This window comes from Phocoena sinus, chromosome 16 (genome assembly GCF_008692025.1).
Source record: "Phocoena sinus isolate mPhoSin1 chromosome 16, mPhoSin1.pri, whole genome shotgun sequence".
NCBI classification, from domain to species: domain Eukaryota; kingdom Metazoa; phylum Chordata; class Mammalia; order Artiodactyla; family Phocoenidae; genus Phocoena; species Phocoena sinus.
Genome location: NC_045778.1, coordinates 58,528,904 through 58,543,781, shown reverse-complemented (window position 1 = coordinate 58,543,781; position 14,878 = coordinate 58,528,904). Strand labels below are relative to the sequence as shown.

The window sequence follows — 14,878 nt, the reverse complement described above, 5'->3', positions numbered from 1 at the left end:
AGCCGCACCATAGACACGTTTAACTTAGGACCAGTATAGCCGTCTGCACTCAGCAAAGAGCAACTCCATTTTAAACAACTGGCAGGGTGAGAAGGGAGATGGCATCTCAGTTACACTAAGTGTGAGTTCAATGATTCAAGCATTTTTCATGCAACATGGACCCTAAAAGCAAGCCAGCTGCCAAATCTGGTGCTCAAACACTGAAACAACAATTGGTTCCCAACTGGCTGAGCTGGACTTATTGAGAGGTCAGCTCTACCTTATTTTATGGATGATTTAAGGAGTTATCATGTTTTGACTATATGATTCAATTTTTGACCTATGTGTTTACTTTAAAATCTAATCTCTTTGTATGATATAATTCTATTGTACTTACTTTGTGACCCTTTCTCTGTCATTTATCCTCTGATCCTCAGTTTCCTTAAGATCAGAGAAACTGATCTTAAGAGATTCCTAAGGTTCCTAACTATTAGTGCCCTCCAAATGACATGTACAGAATATACAAGTAAGTTTTTCCACAGTCATTCTCTCTTTTAATCCTCAAAACTGTTCTATCATGTAGATACTATTCCTTTTCCTCTTTTATGGCTGAGGAAATTGAGGTTCAAAGAGGTTAAGAAAGTTATTCAAGGTTACACAGACAATAGGTGGTAAAGGCAGGATTAAATCCTTTTGAGTTCTTATCCAGTGTGTCTCCAGGTACCCTTCTAACACTTGGGAGGAATGCCCCAGATCGATGGGCAGGCAGGCCCTCTTGAAGGGTTGGGGCTAATTAAAATAGAAGGATGTTTTAATTAATTAATTTATTAATTAATTAATTTATTTATTTTTGCGGTACGCGGGCCTCTCACAGTTGTGGCCTCTCCCGTTGCAGAGCACAGGCTCCGGACCCGCAGGCTCAGCAGCCATGGCTCACGGGCCCAGCCACTCAGCGGCGTGTGGGATCTTCCCGGACCGGGGCACGAACCCATGTCCCCTGCATCGGCAGGCGGACTTTCAGCCACTGCGTCACCAGGGAAGCCCCGGATGTTTTGTTTTTACATGTACCTCCTTTGCCTTATAAGTTTCAGTGCTCTTGGTCCTTTTGTTCATATGCCTAAGTACTAAGTTAAACTCCCAATGCTAGGGTAGTCCACTCATGCCTGGGGGTCCTATTCTTGAGCTGAGAGGGGTTCCCCAGGTCCACACGGGAAGGGGAAAGGTGCTGGCCTAAAGCCTGTAGGCCTGTCTCCTTTCTAGTCCCACCTCTCTCACCTGCTGGCCAAGGATCCAGCTTGCCTGTTTGCAGCTTAGTTTTCTCTGTAATATGGGCATCATAACTGCTGTTCTGTGGGCTTCAGAGGGTAGGAGGATCAGATGAAGTAGATGACAGGGAGTTACTTCTTTTTCTTTAATTTTTGGCTGCACGCGGGCTTTCTCTAGTTGCGGCGAGCAAGGGCTACTCTTCATTGTGGTGCGTGGGCCTCTCACTGAGGTGGCTTCTCTTGTTGCGAAGAACGGGCTCTAGGCACATGGGCTTCAGTAGTTGCGGCGTATGGGCTCAGTAGTTCTGGCTCTCAGGCTCTAGAGCACAGGCTCAGTAGTTGTGGCACAAGGGCTTAGTTGCTCCGCGGCATGTGGGATCTTCCCGGACCAGGGATCGAACCCATGTCCCCTGCATTGGCAGGCGTATTCTTAACCACTGCGCCACCAGGGAAGTCCAGGGAGGTACTTTGAGGTGTGAAATGCTCTTCCAGTGTGTGTGTGTGTGTGTGTGTGTGTGTGTGTGTGTGTGTGTGGGGGAGGGGTGGGTGGAAGTTATCCAAGGTGTGGCCTGGCAGAGCAGTTTCTTCCCAGGCTAAGGTCAAAGCCAGGTCCTCTTCCCACTATCAACACCAGAGCCTGGGTCCTGTTTGTTGTCCTTGGCTCCTCTCCTAGCAACCAAACCAGCGTTGAAGAAGGTATTGCCAAGCAATGGGGACCTTGCCTCTCAGCTCTCTAGGAAGAGGGGTCAGAGCTCCAGACCCTGGCAGCAGCCTTATAGCACCCTGGGCAAGTGCAGGGAGCTCTATCAGCAAGTTCATGGCCTAAGGCTCAACCTCAGCCTTAGCTTGGTGAGGGGCCCTCCCGAGACCTTCAGCTCTTTACTGCTACCCTGAGTTTGACCCAGAAAAGATAGCCTCCACCCAAGATATATACCCCGTCCTTAGGGAGACCTGATGAGGGAGACCCCACCTCATTCTTGGGGTGTGTATTAGCTTTCTAGGGCTGCAGTAACAAATTATCACAAACTTGGTGGCTTTAAACAACAGAAGTTTATTCTCTCACAGTTCTGGAGGTCAGAAGTTCAAAACTAAGGTGCCCACAAGGTTGGTTTGTTCTGGAGGCTCTGAGGAGAATCCATCCCATGCCTCTTTCCTAGCTTCTGGGGGCTAGCAGCAATCCTTGGCATTCCTTGGCTTGTAGACCCATCACTCCAATCTCTGCTCTGTCTTCACATGACCTCCTTCTGTGTCTCTGTGTTGTCTCCTTTTCTGTCTTATAAGGATACTCATTCTTGGATTTAGGACCCACCCTAGTCCAGGATGACCTCTTTTTGAGATCCTTACCTTGATTAACTCTGCAAGGACGCTGATTCAAAATCAGGTCATATTCTGTGGTTCTGGGTGGACATATCACTTGGGGGCCATGATTCAGCCCACTACATGTGCCTCCAATTGGATGGAGGAAACCTAAGCCCACTCTTGGGGAGTCATTGACTCTGAGAGGAGAAATCTGTCCCTACTTAAAGAAGCCCCTCTTTTTTTTGGCCACGCCCTGTGCAGCTTGTGGGATTGTATTTCCCTGACCAGGGATGGAACCTGTGCCCTCAGCAGTGAAAGCACAGAGTCCTAACCACTGGACCACCAGTGAATTCCCAAAGAAGCCCCTTTATGATGGAGAATTTGATTCCCAGGCTAGTTCCCAAGAGCCTTTAAATTGAGACAGGCACACAAATGTTGGTGGCGGGGAATGGTCAGCATTGGCAGAATCCAGACCACTGTTCTCTATAGAACAATGGGAGGGTGTTGTGTCTGTCGTGTGAGGATTTGGAAGGGGACCAAGGGGGAGTTTCCGCCTCCACGAGGCCAGTGAGGCAAGCCAGACACATGGCCTTAGTCTTTGCCCTCCCCCTTTTTCTTTCTCCAGCTCCCAGATGTTAATGAGCTGATCTCAGTGTTAAATACATTTTTGAAAATGAACCCCTTTATAATCATCAACAAAGTAGGACTGTTCCCGAGGGTGGTCTTAATATGCTGGGGAAGCCATCAGGGTTAAGCCCCCATAAGGGTCTTTTTGCCAAACCAAGCTAGCTCCCCGAGCCCTGTTTCTTCCTTACTTGCCAGGACCTACCCATTCAGCTGGGTTCTTTTCTTTCCCACTCTGGGGATTCTCTTCCTGAACTGGGAGCCGTAGAAGCCTTGCAGCTGGTACTACCTCATGCCTCCTTTCTTTTTTCTACAAACTGCAAGAGCCTCAGGCTGCTTCCTACCCATTCAATCTCTGGGGGTCCTCACGCCTCTAGACTGGATGCTGAGTGAGGCACCAGCTCTCCTCACACCTCTTTGCCCCCCCACCCCCCCATTAAGATCTCCCTAAAGACAATTGCAGGGTACCTTTTCCTTTCAAAGCTTTTACAGTTGGTCACTATGTGGAAGGAGGCCCAAAGTCTGAGGAAGGTTTGAAAACTTCAGAAACCTGGGAAACTTCTGCCAACCCTCGTCCATGGAATGAAAGGGCAGCCAGCCTCTCCACTTAGATCTGGCCTGAATACACCAACCAGGACAACCATTCATGTTCCCCTTTACCTCTGTATGGCTACATTTGAGCACCTCCCAGTTGGCTTTTCTCACCTCTGTATTTCCTCAGCCTCATGCAGGAATAGCCCCTTTATGGAATGATTTTTTAGGAGAGTCACCAAAGAAGTCCCAGTAGGGCCAACTCCTAATCCCCCCTTTCCTAGAATTAGTTGCATGGATTTGGGGTTAGAGAAAGTTGGAACACCAGTCTCTCCATGGTATTCCAGAAAGAGTGGATAAGAGGGCACAGACATTGTGGCACATATGGGATGGGTACCCCCCAGCTCCAGATCCTTCTTTTGTACTACCACTCCATTTCCACCACCCCACCCAGATGTGAATACCCAAGTGGAGGATATTGGGATATCAACAGAGCTTATAATACAGAAGATTTGTTGAATTCAACCTGTTAAGAATTTCAGTGTATTGATGGACTCAGTGGGTTTGCCCACTGAGTGGTCAATACACATAAGCTGAGAATCCATTACTTTGAGAGATGGATGTGAGAGATGTGAGGAATGAAAAGAGATGACCAGAGCTTGACAGGATTGGGATGGGGAATTGAAGCTGGGCACAGTGATGGGAGAGGAAGGCAGAGTTGACGGACTGACAACTGCTCCCTCTTTTTTTTTTTTTTTTTTTTTTTTGCTGAGTTTTATGGTCTTATTAACACAAACAAAATGTGTGCATGAGCTGTCTGTTCATTTTCTTCGCTGCACAGCCTGGCATTGGGATTGGTGACTCTGATGGCCAGCTGGGCTGCTCTCTCCACAATGGCTTTGTGGTTCTTGGAGGAGACGTTGTGAGCAATCTCATCATAGTAAGATTTGTTGCACATCAGCAGCACTTCAAGCTCCTTGACCTTGTGGACCAGGAACTTCCCAAAGCCGCTGGGCAGCATGTGCTTTGTTTTCTTGTTGCCCCCATAACCTATGTTGGGCATCAAGATCTGGCCCTTGAATCTCCTGTGCACTCTACTGTCAATGCCTCTGGGTTTCCGCCAGTTCTGCTTAATTTTGACGTATCAGTCTGACTGGTGCCAGATGAACTTCTTGTTCCTCTTTCTGATAATCTTGGGCTTTGTGAGGGGTCTGAGGGTGGCCATGACGCCTAGTAGGAGATGGCTGCCACCTCAACAGGCAGTGCTGAGGAGAAGAGCTCCATCTTGTTTTCTTGATGGCTCCTCAGCCGTTCCCACATACATGACCCCTTGGACCTCTGCTTCCAAAAAACTATTCATAGGGGAAGAAATGGGTTAACCACAGATTCTCCTCCTGGCTTTCCCTCATGCCAAGCAAATGAGCCCTCTTTGAGTTAAGGGTCTGACTGATATAATTAAGGGGATGATGGACAAGGCTAACAAAATTGACACAGAATCAAGAGCCTACTCCCAGGTCCAGTTAAGTTTGTCATTAAAACAAAAAACACACCTCTTCAGGGTCTCAGTAGTGAGATCTGGGACCAGCTGGGAAGGTGCTGCTGTCTACAAGGAGAAACTATATCTTTTACTGGAGAAACTACAAAGGTTTAGGAAATCCAACCAGTGTTCCCCACTCTGTTTTTCTGACTCTTCTTCTCTGGTTTGATCCCTCTTGGCCATCCACTTCCAAACTTTCTACTCTGGAGCCATTCCATTCCTCTCTTTTGAAGCAGCCATTCCCTTATACCTCATAAAGCCCACCTTATGTTTTCTTCCCCAACATTTACAGGGGAGACCTACTTGCTGGGGAACTCACTAGGGCCTGACCATTTGGTGGAGGGAGGAAGTGGGTCACTGATGTGTCCATCCTCCCTCTCCTAGGCTTCCCATGAATCACCTCTTGCCCATACTGACCCTCCACTATCCCCAAAGGGCTATGAGAACAATGAACCAATCTAGTCAGTGATGAGCAGTCACTTGGTTTCCCCTCTGGATAACTCTCCAGTGATATCCAGGTCAGTGTCCCCCCTGCCTTGGCCCAGGACACTGACCTGGCTATGCTTGGGTCCCCTCTGCCTCTATACCTCCAATCAGCCTTCCCTTTCCTTCCCCCACTGTAGCCTTCCCACGTCCAGCATCACAGCTCTGTGGGAAGGGCTCTATGCTGGGGAAGGCTCTATGCTGGGGAGGCTCTGCCCCCCAGTTCTGAGGCTCTAGGCTCCTCCTAGAGCCTGTGTGGGGTGGTTAAGGGTGGGACAATGCCCACTTCTCCCTGGTACAAAACAAAAATAATAGAGACTTTGATAAGACTGCATGTCACCTTGGAATCTGAGTGGCTGCCAAAGCCTGAGGACTTGACACCTATGAAAGACCTGGACAGTCTGCCCCTCCAGAACCTTTAGCTCAGCGAGGCCCAAATGAGGTGGACTGACCTCATTCTTGGTGCAGGCCACACCCCCTCCCCCTTCCTCAGCTCTTCACAGCTCCTTCCTTTTTCCTTCATTTCTCAGATAATGGAAAGCTCTAGGAGACCAAATCTAGATGAGCTGTCCCACTGGCTCTACGCTCTGGCTATAATTCTGGTGAGAGGCCCCAAGGGACCCCTCTCTGCTCTGTCCTCCATCCTCCAGCAATCACACTTGAGAGCGTCCTCTGCTCTCCAGAGTGAGAGCATTTCCCTGCCTCCCCCAGGTCCCTCTTCCCGTTCCCATCTGTCTGTCTCCTCTCTTCTCCTGGTCCAACCTCATCCTCTTACTCATCTCTCTGCCTCTGTCTTTCCTCACCTTTGTTCTTGCTCCTGTGTAGCGACCTTTGGAGCCAGGCCCGGGCTCTCCCTCTGGGAAGTAGAGGAGAAAACACTCCAAGGCTTCTACCTACAACTGGTGAGTGACCCTGGTCACTCAGCCCTGACCTCACAGCCTGATTCAGCCTCCCTCCCCCCCCTGAATTTTTGTTTACCAGCAGAAATGGGGACGCATGCAGTAATAGTGTAAGCAGTTTACAATTCACACAGTCCATTAGCCTTGAAATTGTGATTCTCAAAAAGTTTTATATTTAGGAAGATTCACCTTCATTTCACATTTTGTGCATAAAGTGAGACTATTGATTTTGAATAAAGCCCAGCATCTTATTCCTATATTTCAAATTCATGTAAAATATGACCTCACTGTGCCTTCCCAGAAATCTCTGCTGTGCCCTCAACTTCCTCCTCAGTTGGCTCAAATTATCCAGATCAGTCTGGTAGCTAGGGCAGAGTTCCAGCCCTGGAGAGGAAGCATCCTGGCAGCTCAGGTCCCTCTTTCTTCTGGGTGATACTGTCCTAGTACAAGACCAGGGTCACTTTGCCTCCCCTTGATTTGCTCCCTGAGTTCTACCCTGACCTCTTCCTCTCCTCCTCTCTTGCCCTCAGAGAACCTTAATTTACCACCTTCAAAGGCTTCTTCGGTCTTAGTCAAGAAATGGGCAAGTGTGTGCTTGTTTAAGGGTAATGGTGGAGCTGGCGGTGATGACAGTAACCACCAGGGGGAGCCTGTGCCTAAGAAGAGATTGAGTGGGGCCCTGGGGAGCCACTCTGAGGATTTTTCTTCCTTTCTTCCAGGGCAGTAAGGGTGCCAGGCATTCCAGCCTGAGGGGGCTCCCTCTGGAGCTGGGGGTCTAGAGCTGCACCCTCCCCACTCTCCAACTTCTTCTCTTTCCCTGACCACCAAGGGGAAGTGTGAACCAAGTTCTGGTACATTTGTACAGTGTGGAACACTTCCTAAGGACAAGTTCCCTTGATGGCTGGGTCAGGGTATGGGGGAAAAGCAGAGTGGTTTGGATACAGCCCACTCTGGCCACCAGTTTCCTACAGGAGAAAGGGGTGGGCTTTGATCTCTGGCCTTTGCGGGTTGGGGAAGACTTGGGTTGCTGTGGTCTTTTTTTTTTTTTTTTTTAATTATTTTTGTCTGTGTTGGGTCTTCGTTGCTGTACGCGGGCTTTCTCTAGTTTCGGAGAGTGGGGGCTACATTTCTTTGAGGTGCGCGGGCTTCTCTTTGCGGTGGCTTCTCTCGTTGCGGAGCACAGGCTTTAGGTGCGCGGGCTTAGTAGTTATGGCTCGTGGGCTTAGTTGCTCCGTGGCATGTGGGATCTTCCTGGACCAGGGCTCGAACCCGTGTCCACTGCATTGGCAGGAGGATTCTTAACTACTGCGCCACCAGGGAAATCCTGGGTTGCTGTAGTCTTGTGTTCCAGTCATTGGGTGGCATGGAAACCGTGGTCTGTGTCTAAACAGTGAATCTCCTGGTGAGGGAAGGGAATATGGGTGGGCAGTAGGGAGATGAAAAAGGGAGGATTGGGCTCCATGGCCATATAGGCAGGTAGAGGAGCCTCAGGATTTGCTTCCTCTCCTTTGCCCAGACTGCATTCTGGTCTTGTGTAGCTTAGCTTCACCTTCAAGCTTTCCAGAGACTACTACCAAGTGAACTTGAGAGTAGTATGCTCCAAAGATGAGGCATACCTGTGGAAATGCACCTACCCAGGGACCTCAGGCCTTCCTACCACCTCCTGCCCAGGGACTTTGGACCTGGGATCTTGTCCACTGCTCAAAACCTTCAGCCCCGGAGCTTCGCCCTTTACCCAGGCACCCAAGATCAAGGACCTCAGAGCTCCCAGATCTCCCATATCCCCAGGTCCCAACATCCTGTCTAGGGACCCTCTCTACTTTCTGATCCTAGAATACTCCCTGCCAACCAAAGACCTCAGACTTGGGATCTCCACTCACCTATTTGGAGCCCTCTGACTCTGGAAGACCACACTGGGCCAGCTCTCTGATGGTCCTCTCACACACTCCAGCAGAACCCAGTCACACAATGATATCTATATCCCCGAGCTGTTCTCCAAAGTCCTGAGACAGGGTTGGGGGTCACTTTACCCTCCTCACTGGAGCTGGAGCATGAGCAAGGACAAGAGCAATCAAGTACCAAGTCTGTAACAGCAGGTGAGAGTTCCCATCTAGGCTCACCTGCTCTCCTCAGAGCTGCCAGGCTGGGTGGCTCCCCTACTTGTGGGTGGCCCTGAGGAAATTCCTTGAGCCAAACAAGTCCAAGGAAAAACCTGGCCCCCTTCTTTTGCCCATGTCCCCAGAGACCCACTGAGTACAATTCTTTTCCCTCCAAGCACAGAAAGAGGCCCAAGCCAATCTCAGGCTGAGAAGAAACAACAATGAGGAACTTCCCTGGCTGTCCAGTGATTGGGACTCTGCGCTTCCAATGCAGGGGGCGCGGGTTTGATCCCTGGTCAGGGAATTAAGATCCCACAAGCCACCTGGAGTGGCCAAAAAAGAAAACCCAAAAAACAACAACCATGATTCAGCAGGATCATGAACAGGAAACAGATTCCTGCTTTTGTCCATCCCCAGCTTCCCACAGAGGGGCCATAATGGGCCCAGCCTCCAGACTAAAGAGGAGGATGAACCCCACCCAAACCAGGGCTGAGGTAGAGGCCAAGGGATGACCTGTCCCTAGTTCTGGGCCTCTGGGAGGAGCAGAAGCTTAAGGGTCAGTAGCTTGACTCCAGATATTGGTAGACAACCTGTCTTAAGGGCCAGGACAACAGCCATCCAAATTCTGGATGAGGTCAAGCTACCATCCTTAGACTTTCATGAGGCCGAGGAGTAACACAAGCCCTGTATAAACCTGAGGTGCTGCCCCCTTCCTCGAGACTGAGGAACTGTCCCTAGTCCCACATGAGCCTAAAGGGCCACCTTAAGTCCAGGATGAGGCTGAGCAGAACCCAAGCTGCAGGTCCTAGCTGAGGGCAAAGCTAAGTGGTAGTCCTTACCTTGGGCCCAAGCCTTGGACAAGGGATACCTGGGGGCCCAGGGTGATGCTGAGGAGCAGCACCCAGAGTCCTATCCTAAGCCCAGAACCAGCCTGAGGGCTCACTTGGGTAGAAGTGGGCAGAGGGCCTAGGCCTCTTCAAAGGTGGTCCTGCTGACTAAATCCAGATGAACAGAAATATGTTCTGGAGACGCTCTTTTTTCTTAGTTTTGGGAGTTAGCCTCCAAGCAACCCTCCTCCAGTGACTCTTGTTACTAAGCCAGAGGGCTCTGCAGGTAGCTCTCCTGTCTGTGGTAAATCTTCCCGTTATCCAGTGGCTGCTCCAGAAATCCTGGGGGAGACAAGCATGGTCTCAGGGCCAGCACAGTTCCTACTCAGGAACAGAAGAGTCTTGGGGAAAGGAAGTGTGTACTTCTGCAGATCCCCCTCCTCACAACAGGCTAGAGAAGCTAGCATTGAGCCAGGAATGAGAAGTGCTTCAAGCCCAAGCCGGTAGTAGCTATTGGGCTGTACAGTGAAGTGGTTCAAATCTTAGAGCTACTACTTTCTAGCTGACTGAACTTGGTCAAGTAATCTTTCTAAATCTCTGTTTCCTCCCCCGTAAAATGGAGATAATATTAGTACTTTCAGGATGGGGTTATTAGAAACATTAAAAGAGGGACTATTTAAAGACTAACAGAGTGACTGGTATACTTTAAATGCTCATAAATGTTAATTATTTTCATTATTGGAAGTGGTCACTTTAGCCAACAGATTCAGATTTAACCACTCCCTCTATAACCAACTGTATGAGGCCCTCAGCTATTGAAAAACACACCAACCGTGTATGCATTTCTGGAGTGTTTTCCAACACCAACCATCAATTTTCTGTGGACATCAATTGGGTGTCCTACAAGTCACCTCAATTCTGATACTAACTACCTCTCAATTCTGATACTAACTACCTTGAGTTAGCACAGATCCCACAGGTTAAGGGCTCAATCCCACAAGACTGCCCTCACTTCAAATGCCAGTCACAAGTCACTGGTAGTTCTGATCAGCTGGCTATAAATTGGGAGTTCCCATGCTATAAATTGGTTTGATAATTTGCTAGAATGGCTAACAGAACCCAGGGAAATACTTACGTTTACCAGTTTATTAAAGGATACAACAGTCAGATGGAAGAGACGCATAGGGCAAGGCATGGTGTGAGGGGTGTGCATGGGGCTTCCATGCCCTCTCTGGGTGCATCAGCACCTTAATGTGTTCACCAAGCCAGAAGCTCATCAAATTTCTCTGTTCAGGAGCTTTTGTAGAGCTGTCTCTAGCCCCACTCCTCTCCCAGGAGGTTGAGGATGGAGCTGAAAGTTCCAACCCTTTCATCACTCGGGTCTTTCTGGTGACCAGCCCCATCCTGACGCTAGGGGTCCCCACTTTAAGTTACCTCATTAGTGTAAATGCAGGTTTGGTCTAAAGGGGCTTGTTATAACAAAGACATTTCTTTTTTTTTTAATTTAATTTAATTTAATTTTTATACAGCAAGCTCATGGACTGTTAAATTTTATTTATTTTTCCAACACAAAGCATAGGGAGCTGGAATAAGTCCCACCACCTCAAAGAGTTTCCCTATTTAATTTGTTTTAATATTTCTTGTAGGCAACTTTTTTCTGTTGAAAATGAAAACTTTGACCTTTGGGAAGTAACAATTCAAAACTTAAAAAATATTTGGATATAATATTAACTAAATCTCCAGTTTAAATCTGAAATTTTCTGATAATTTTTTTAGCTTTTTCTCTCCCCCTGCATCTGTGTTCATTTTTATGATAAAGCACACCTTAATTTATCTAATAAATATGTTCCCAAAATAGGAATCAGATATTTAAAATGTAGTGAGGATTTGCTGTTTAAATGGCTTCTACTGTAAATTTATTTGCAGTGTAAGTTATTTGACCTTAATTTATCTTTGAGGTATGCCTGGATTTTAATCTATTATGTTTGTCTAAATGAAGGCACATCAATTAACCATTGGATCTATTCCTGTTTATTACTCTCATAAAATCTAAAGCTATCACTTTGAAATTTAAAATCCAGAATCTCCTGTGGTTAGCACCATTACTACTACCAGCAATGTAGTTTTTCTTTTTTTTTGAATTTTATTTTATACAGCAGGTTATTAGTTATCTATTTTATACATATTAGTGTATATGTGTCAATCCCAATCTCCCAATTCATCCCCCCGACCCCTACCCCCCCGCCAGTTTCCCCCCTTGGTGTCCATACGTTATAACAAAGATATTTCTATCACTCAGGAAATTCCAAGTGTTTTAGGAGCTTTGCGCCAAGACAGAAACCTGAGGATAAAGACCAAACATATTTATTATACACACACACACATATATATATAAATTGCTCCAGAAAAGAGAAGAGTATTGTGAGTATTGCACACACAGGTCCCCACTCTGGCCCCCTCCAACTCCTAGACACCTTTCCCTGATCACTGTATCCTAGAAACAATTTTCAGCTTGTGTCAGTCACACAGAGGCCCTGTCCAGATGGTGCCCATGCCTCCAGGCCTGGGTGGTCTGATGCCTGGAGGGCTGACATAGGTCCCCGAGGTGGGGTAGGGGGTGGAGTGCCTGGGTCCCATAGAATGTCCTCATATTGGCTTAGAACTGGGCCAGAGGGTCGTCCTTGAGTCCCAGTCTGCTCCAGCAGGGCTCTGAGCAAGCCCACAGTGAGAGGGGGCTCTGCCCCAGGCTCAGGGAATGGGGCGGGGGGCTCCAACTCATCTGGGAGGTGTGTCCGCAGTAGAAGCAGGAGCTCAGTTGGAGCTAGGTCTGGTGGGCACAGGCGGCAAAGGAGGGGGAGGTGAGCATCAAGCCGGCGGTGCCGGGCAAATTCGGCCAATAGCAGTTTGAAGATCTCACTTCGAAGCAGGGGGCTGGAGGAGCTGAGCGCCAAGCCAGCCTCTAGAGCCCGCTCCCACTCTTCCTTTTGCACCAGCTGCCCCACAGCTTGGAGCACAGCTTTGGGCCGCCCACTGCCCAAGAGCAGGTCTAGCTCCAGTGCTTCAGGCCTAGTCCCCTCCTCACCTAGTACTTCCAGGGCTCGGCGATAGAGGGGCAGCCCTGGGCCCCCTGATCCCCAGCCAGGCCCGCCCTGCTGCTGTGCCAGCTCCACAAAGGGTGGCAGCCATCGTGGCTCCAGCCGGCAGAGGCATCGGCACAGGAGTTCAAAGAGGGGCAGTATCCCACTGGGTGGCTCCTTTCCACCTGTTGTAACACCCAATACTTTCCTCCACACGTCAGGGGGAGCTTGGGACCTCAGCCTGCCATTCCCATCTGGCTGGAGCTGCAGGGCCCTGAGGATGGCACCCCAGGCCGCTGTAGGGAGGGCTTGGAAAACGGTGTTGAGCTGGGCCAGCTGGTCTCCCATCAACTCAGTCCTCAGCAGCCGTGCCACTTCGTGCTCTGCCAGCTCAGTCCAGCCAGCCTCCTCATCATCCCCAGCCACCAGCTGGGCTTTAAGCTGCTCTAAGCCCCGGTAATCCCGAAGCTCGGCTCTCAGTGTGGTCAATAGTGTTGATGGGGACACGTGGCCCTGGAGGATGGAAGCCAGGGCCTGAGGTGCCCGGAATGTGCTGTTGTGTCGCAGTTCCTCTGGGGTGAGCCGGGCACCCCGCAGGCTCCGCCGCTGGTAGTACTCGCAGGCCTCCTCAAACACCAGATCTTCAGCTGAAGGCAGCTCAAGGCCTTGTGGGGCTTCCCAGCCTACTCGAAACAGACCCACAGCTGAAAGCAAACGAAGACCCCCTCGGGTCTCCAGCTCTTCCTCATTTTCCATGCCAGGGGCTGGGGGTTCCAGCAGATGTACTCGATCTGTACTTAGGACCTTCCTTTCTAGCAGCTGCCCACTGCCCATGTCCAGCAGTTCCAATGTGGAGCCCAGCACACAGGCCAGAGTGCCATGAAATGCGCCCAGTGCTGCAGACCCTGCCAGGCTGGCAGGTGCCTCCTGAAGGGTGCCAACAGCCCGGGTACCACCGTGGGGCTGCACCAGGCTCACAGTGCCCCTGAAGTCAAGCCACAGCAGGCCCTGGGGAGTTGGGGCCCAGGTGTGTACAGTTAATGGTTGCCTGGGGGACAGCAGCCCAGGAAGGCCTCGGAGCAGGGTCCTGAAGTCCCACGGGTCCCCTCCTCCAGGATTCAGGCTCTTACTGTGGGAGAGGCCAAGACATGGGGCAGCCACCACTACCTTGCCCTTGCTTGGGCTCCAGATGAGCAGAATGTGGCCCACGCCAGGCCAGGTGGTGGCAGTGGGCACCAGGAAGAGGTCCTTGCGGGAGGTCAGCAGCCCGAAACGGGGGCAGTTGTGCAGCAGGATGTGTGTACGGCCCAGGTTGGTGCCGGCCTCCCCGCTGGGCTCCAGGGTCCGGACGCACACACAGTGGCTGAAAGCCACTGCGGGAGGCCCTTCGCGGCCCTCAGCGCCAGCCTGACGCTCCTCGCACCACACCAGGCGGCCTCGAGGCGCCGCCACGGCCACCACACGGGCTCCACCGCCAGTACACAGCTCGGTGCTCTGCAGCAGCCGCCAGCCGGGCCCCACCCCCGTGCCCCACACCTCGGCTAGGCCACTCTCCCACACTAGGACTAGCGCCGGTCGTGCCGGCCACGGTAGGAAGAAGGCGTCTAGCGGTGAGGGCTGGCCAGCCGGCCAGGCACGTTCCAGTTCCGCGCCGGGTCCACGCACCGCGACCAGCAGTTGCGGGCCCGGTGCCCCCGGAGGTCGCAGCAGCAGCAGGTGGCGGCCGTCCGGGCTGCAGCGAACTCGGACGGCTGGGTCCCCGGCCAACAACTCCCGGAGCCGGGCCGCGCCGCTGAAGTTGTTCAGGTCCGAGAGCAGGCGCAGAGTTCCCGCACGCTTCATGGTGCCGCCCGCGCCAGTGCACGCCCAGGCCCGCCGCCCCGTGGGGCGAGGCCCGGCTCTCGGTGCCGGGTTCCCAACGGAGGTCAAGACTGGGGTTGAGACTTCCGCTCTTCTTTGAGGAGGTGAGCCAAAGCCGGGCCGAGTCGGCCCCGCCCAGCCCGGCCCCGCCCCTCACGGCTAGCTTGCGACTGGAGCCGGTATACTCCCTGCCGGCACAACACCGCCCACCAGGGGCGGGGCCGCAGGAGCGTCGCGGGGGTGGAGCCGCGGAGCACACAATCTTCTCAGCGCTCCGAGCTCGCGAGTCCTGGGGAAGCTCTCAGAGACGGGATGTAGGCCTAGCTGCTTCAGGCCCCAGGAAACCGCAGAGCGGCACAGAGTATGACTAAGGTATCTGGCTTCCAGCCCGCCCAGCA

General features: G+C 51.2%; 1 protein-coding gene and 1 pseudogene across 1 annotated transcript; both read right to left on the bottom strand.

The window, feature by feature from the left end:
• Positions 1-4,473: 4,473 nt before the first annotated feature.
• LOC116741319 lies at positions 4,474-4,923 on the bottom strand (annotated as a pseudogene).
• A 6,961-nt stretch (positions 4,924-11,884) lies between these two features.
• Positions 11,885-14,639, bottom strand: HPS6 (HPS6 biogenesis of lysosomal organelles complex 2 subunit 3). Its single transcript, XM_032609249.1, has one exon. The coding sequence runs from the start codon at positions 14,460-14,462 to the stop codon at positions 12,051-12,053; it is 2,412 nt and encodes an 803-aa protein (XP_032465140.1). The 5' UTR covers positions 14,463-14,639; the 3' UTR covers positions 11,885-12,050.
• Between the last annotated feature and the right edge of the window lie 239 nt (positions 14,640-14,878).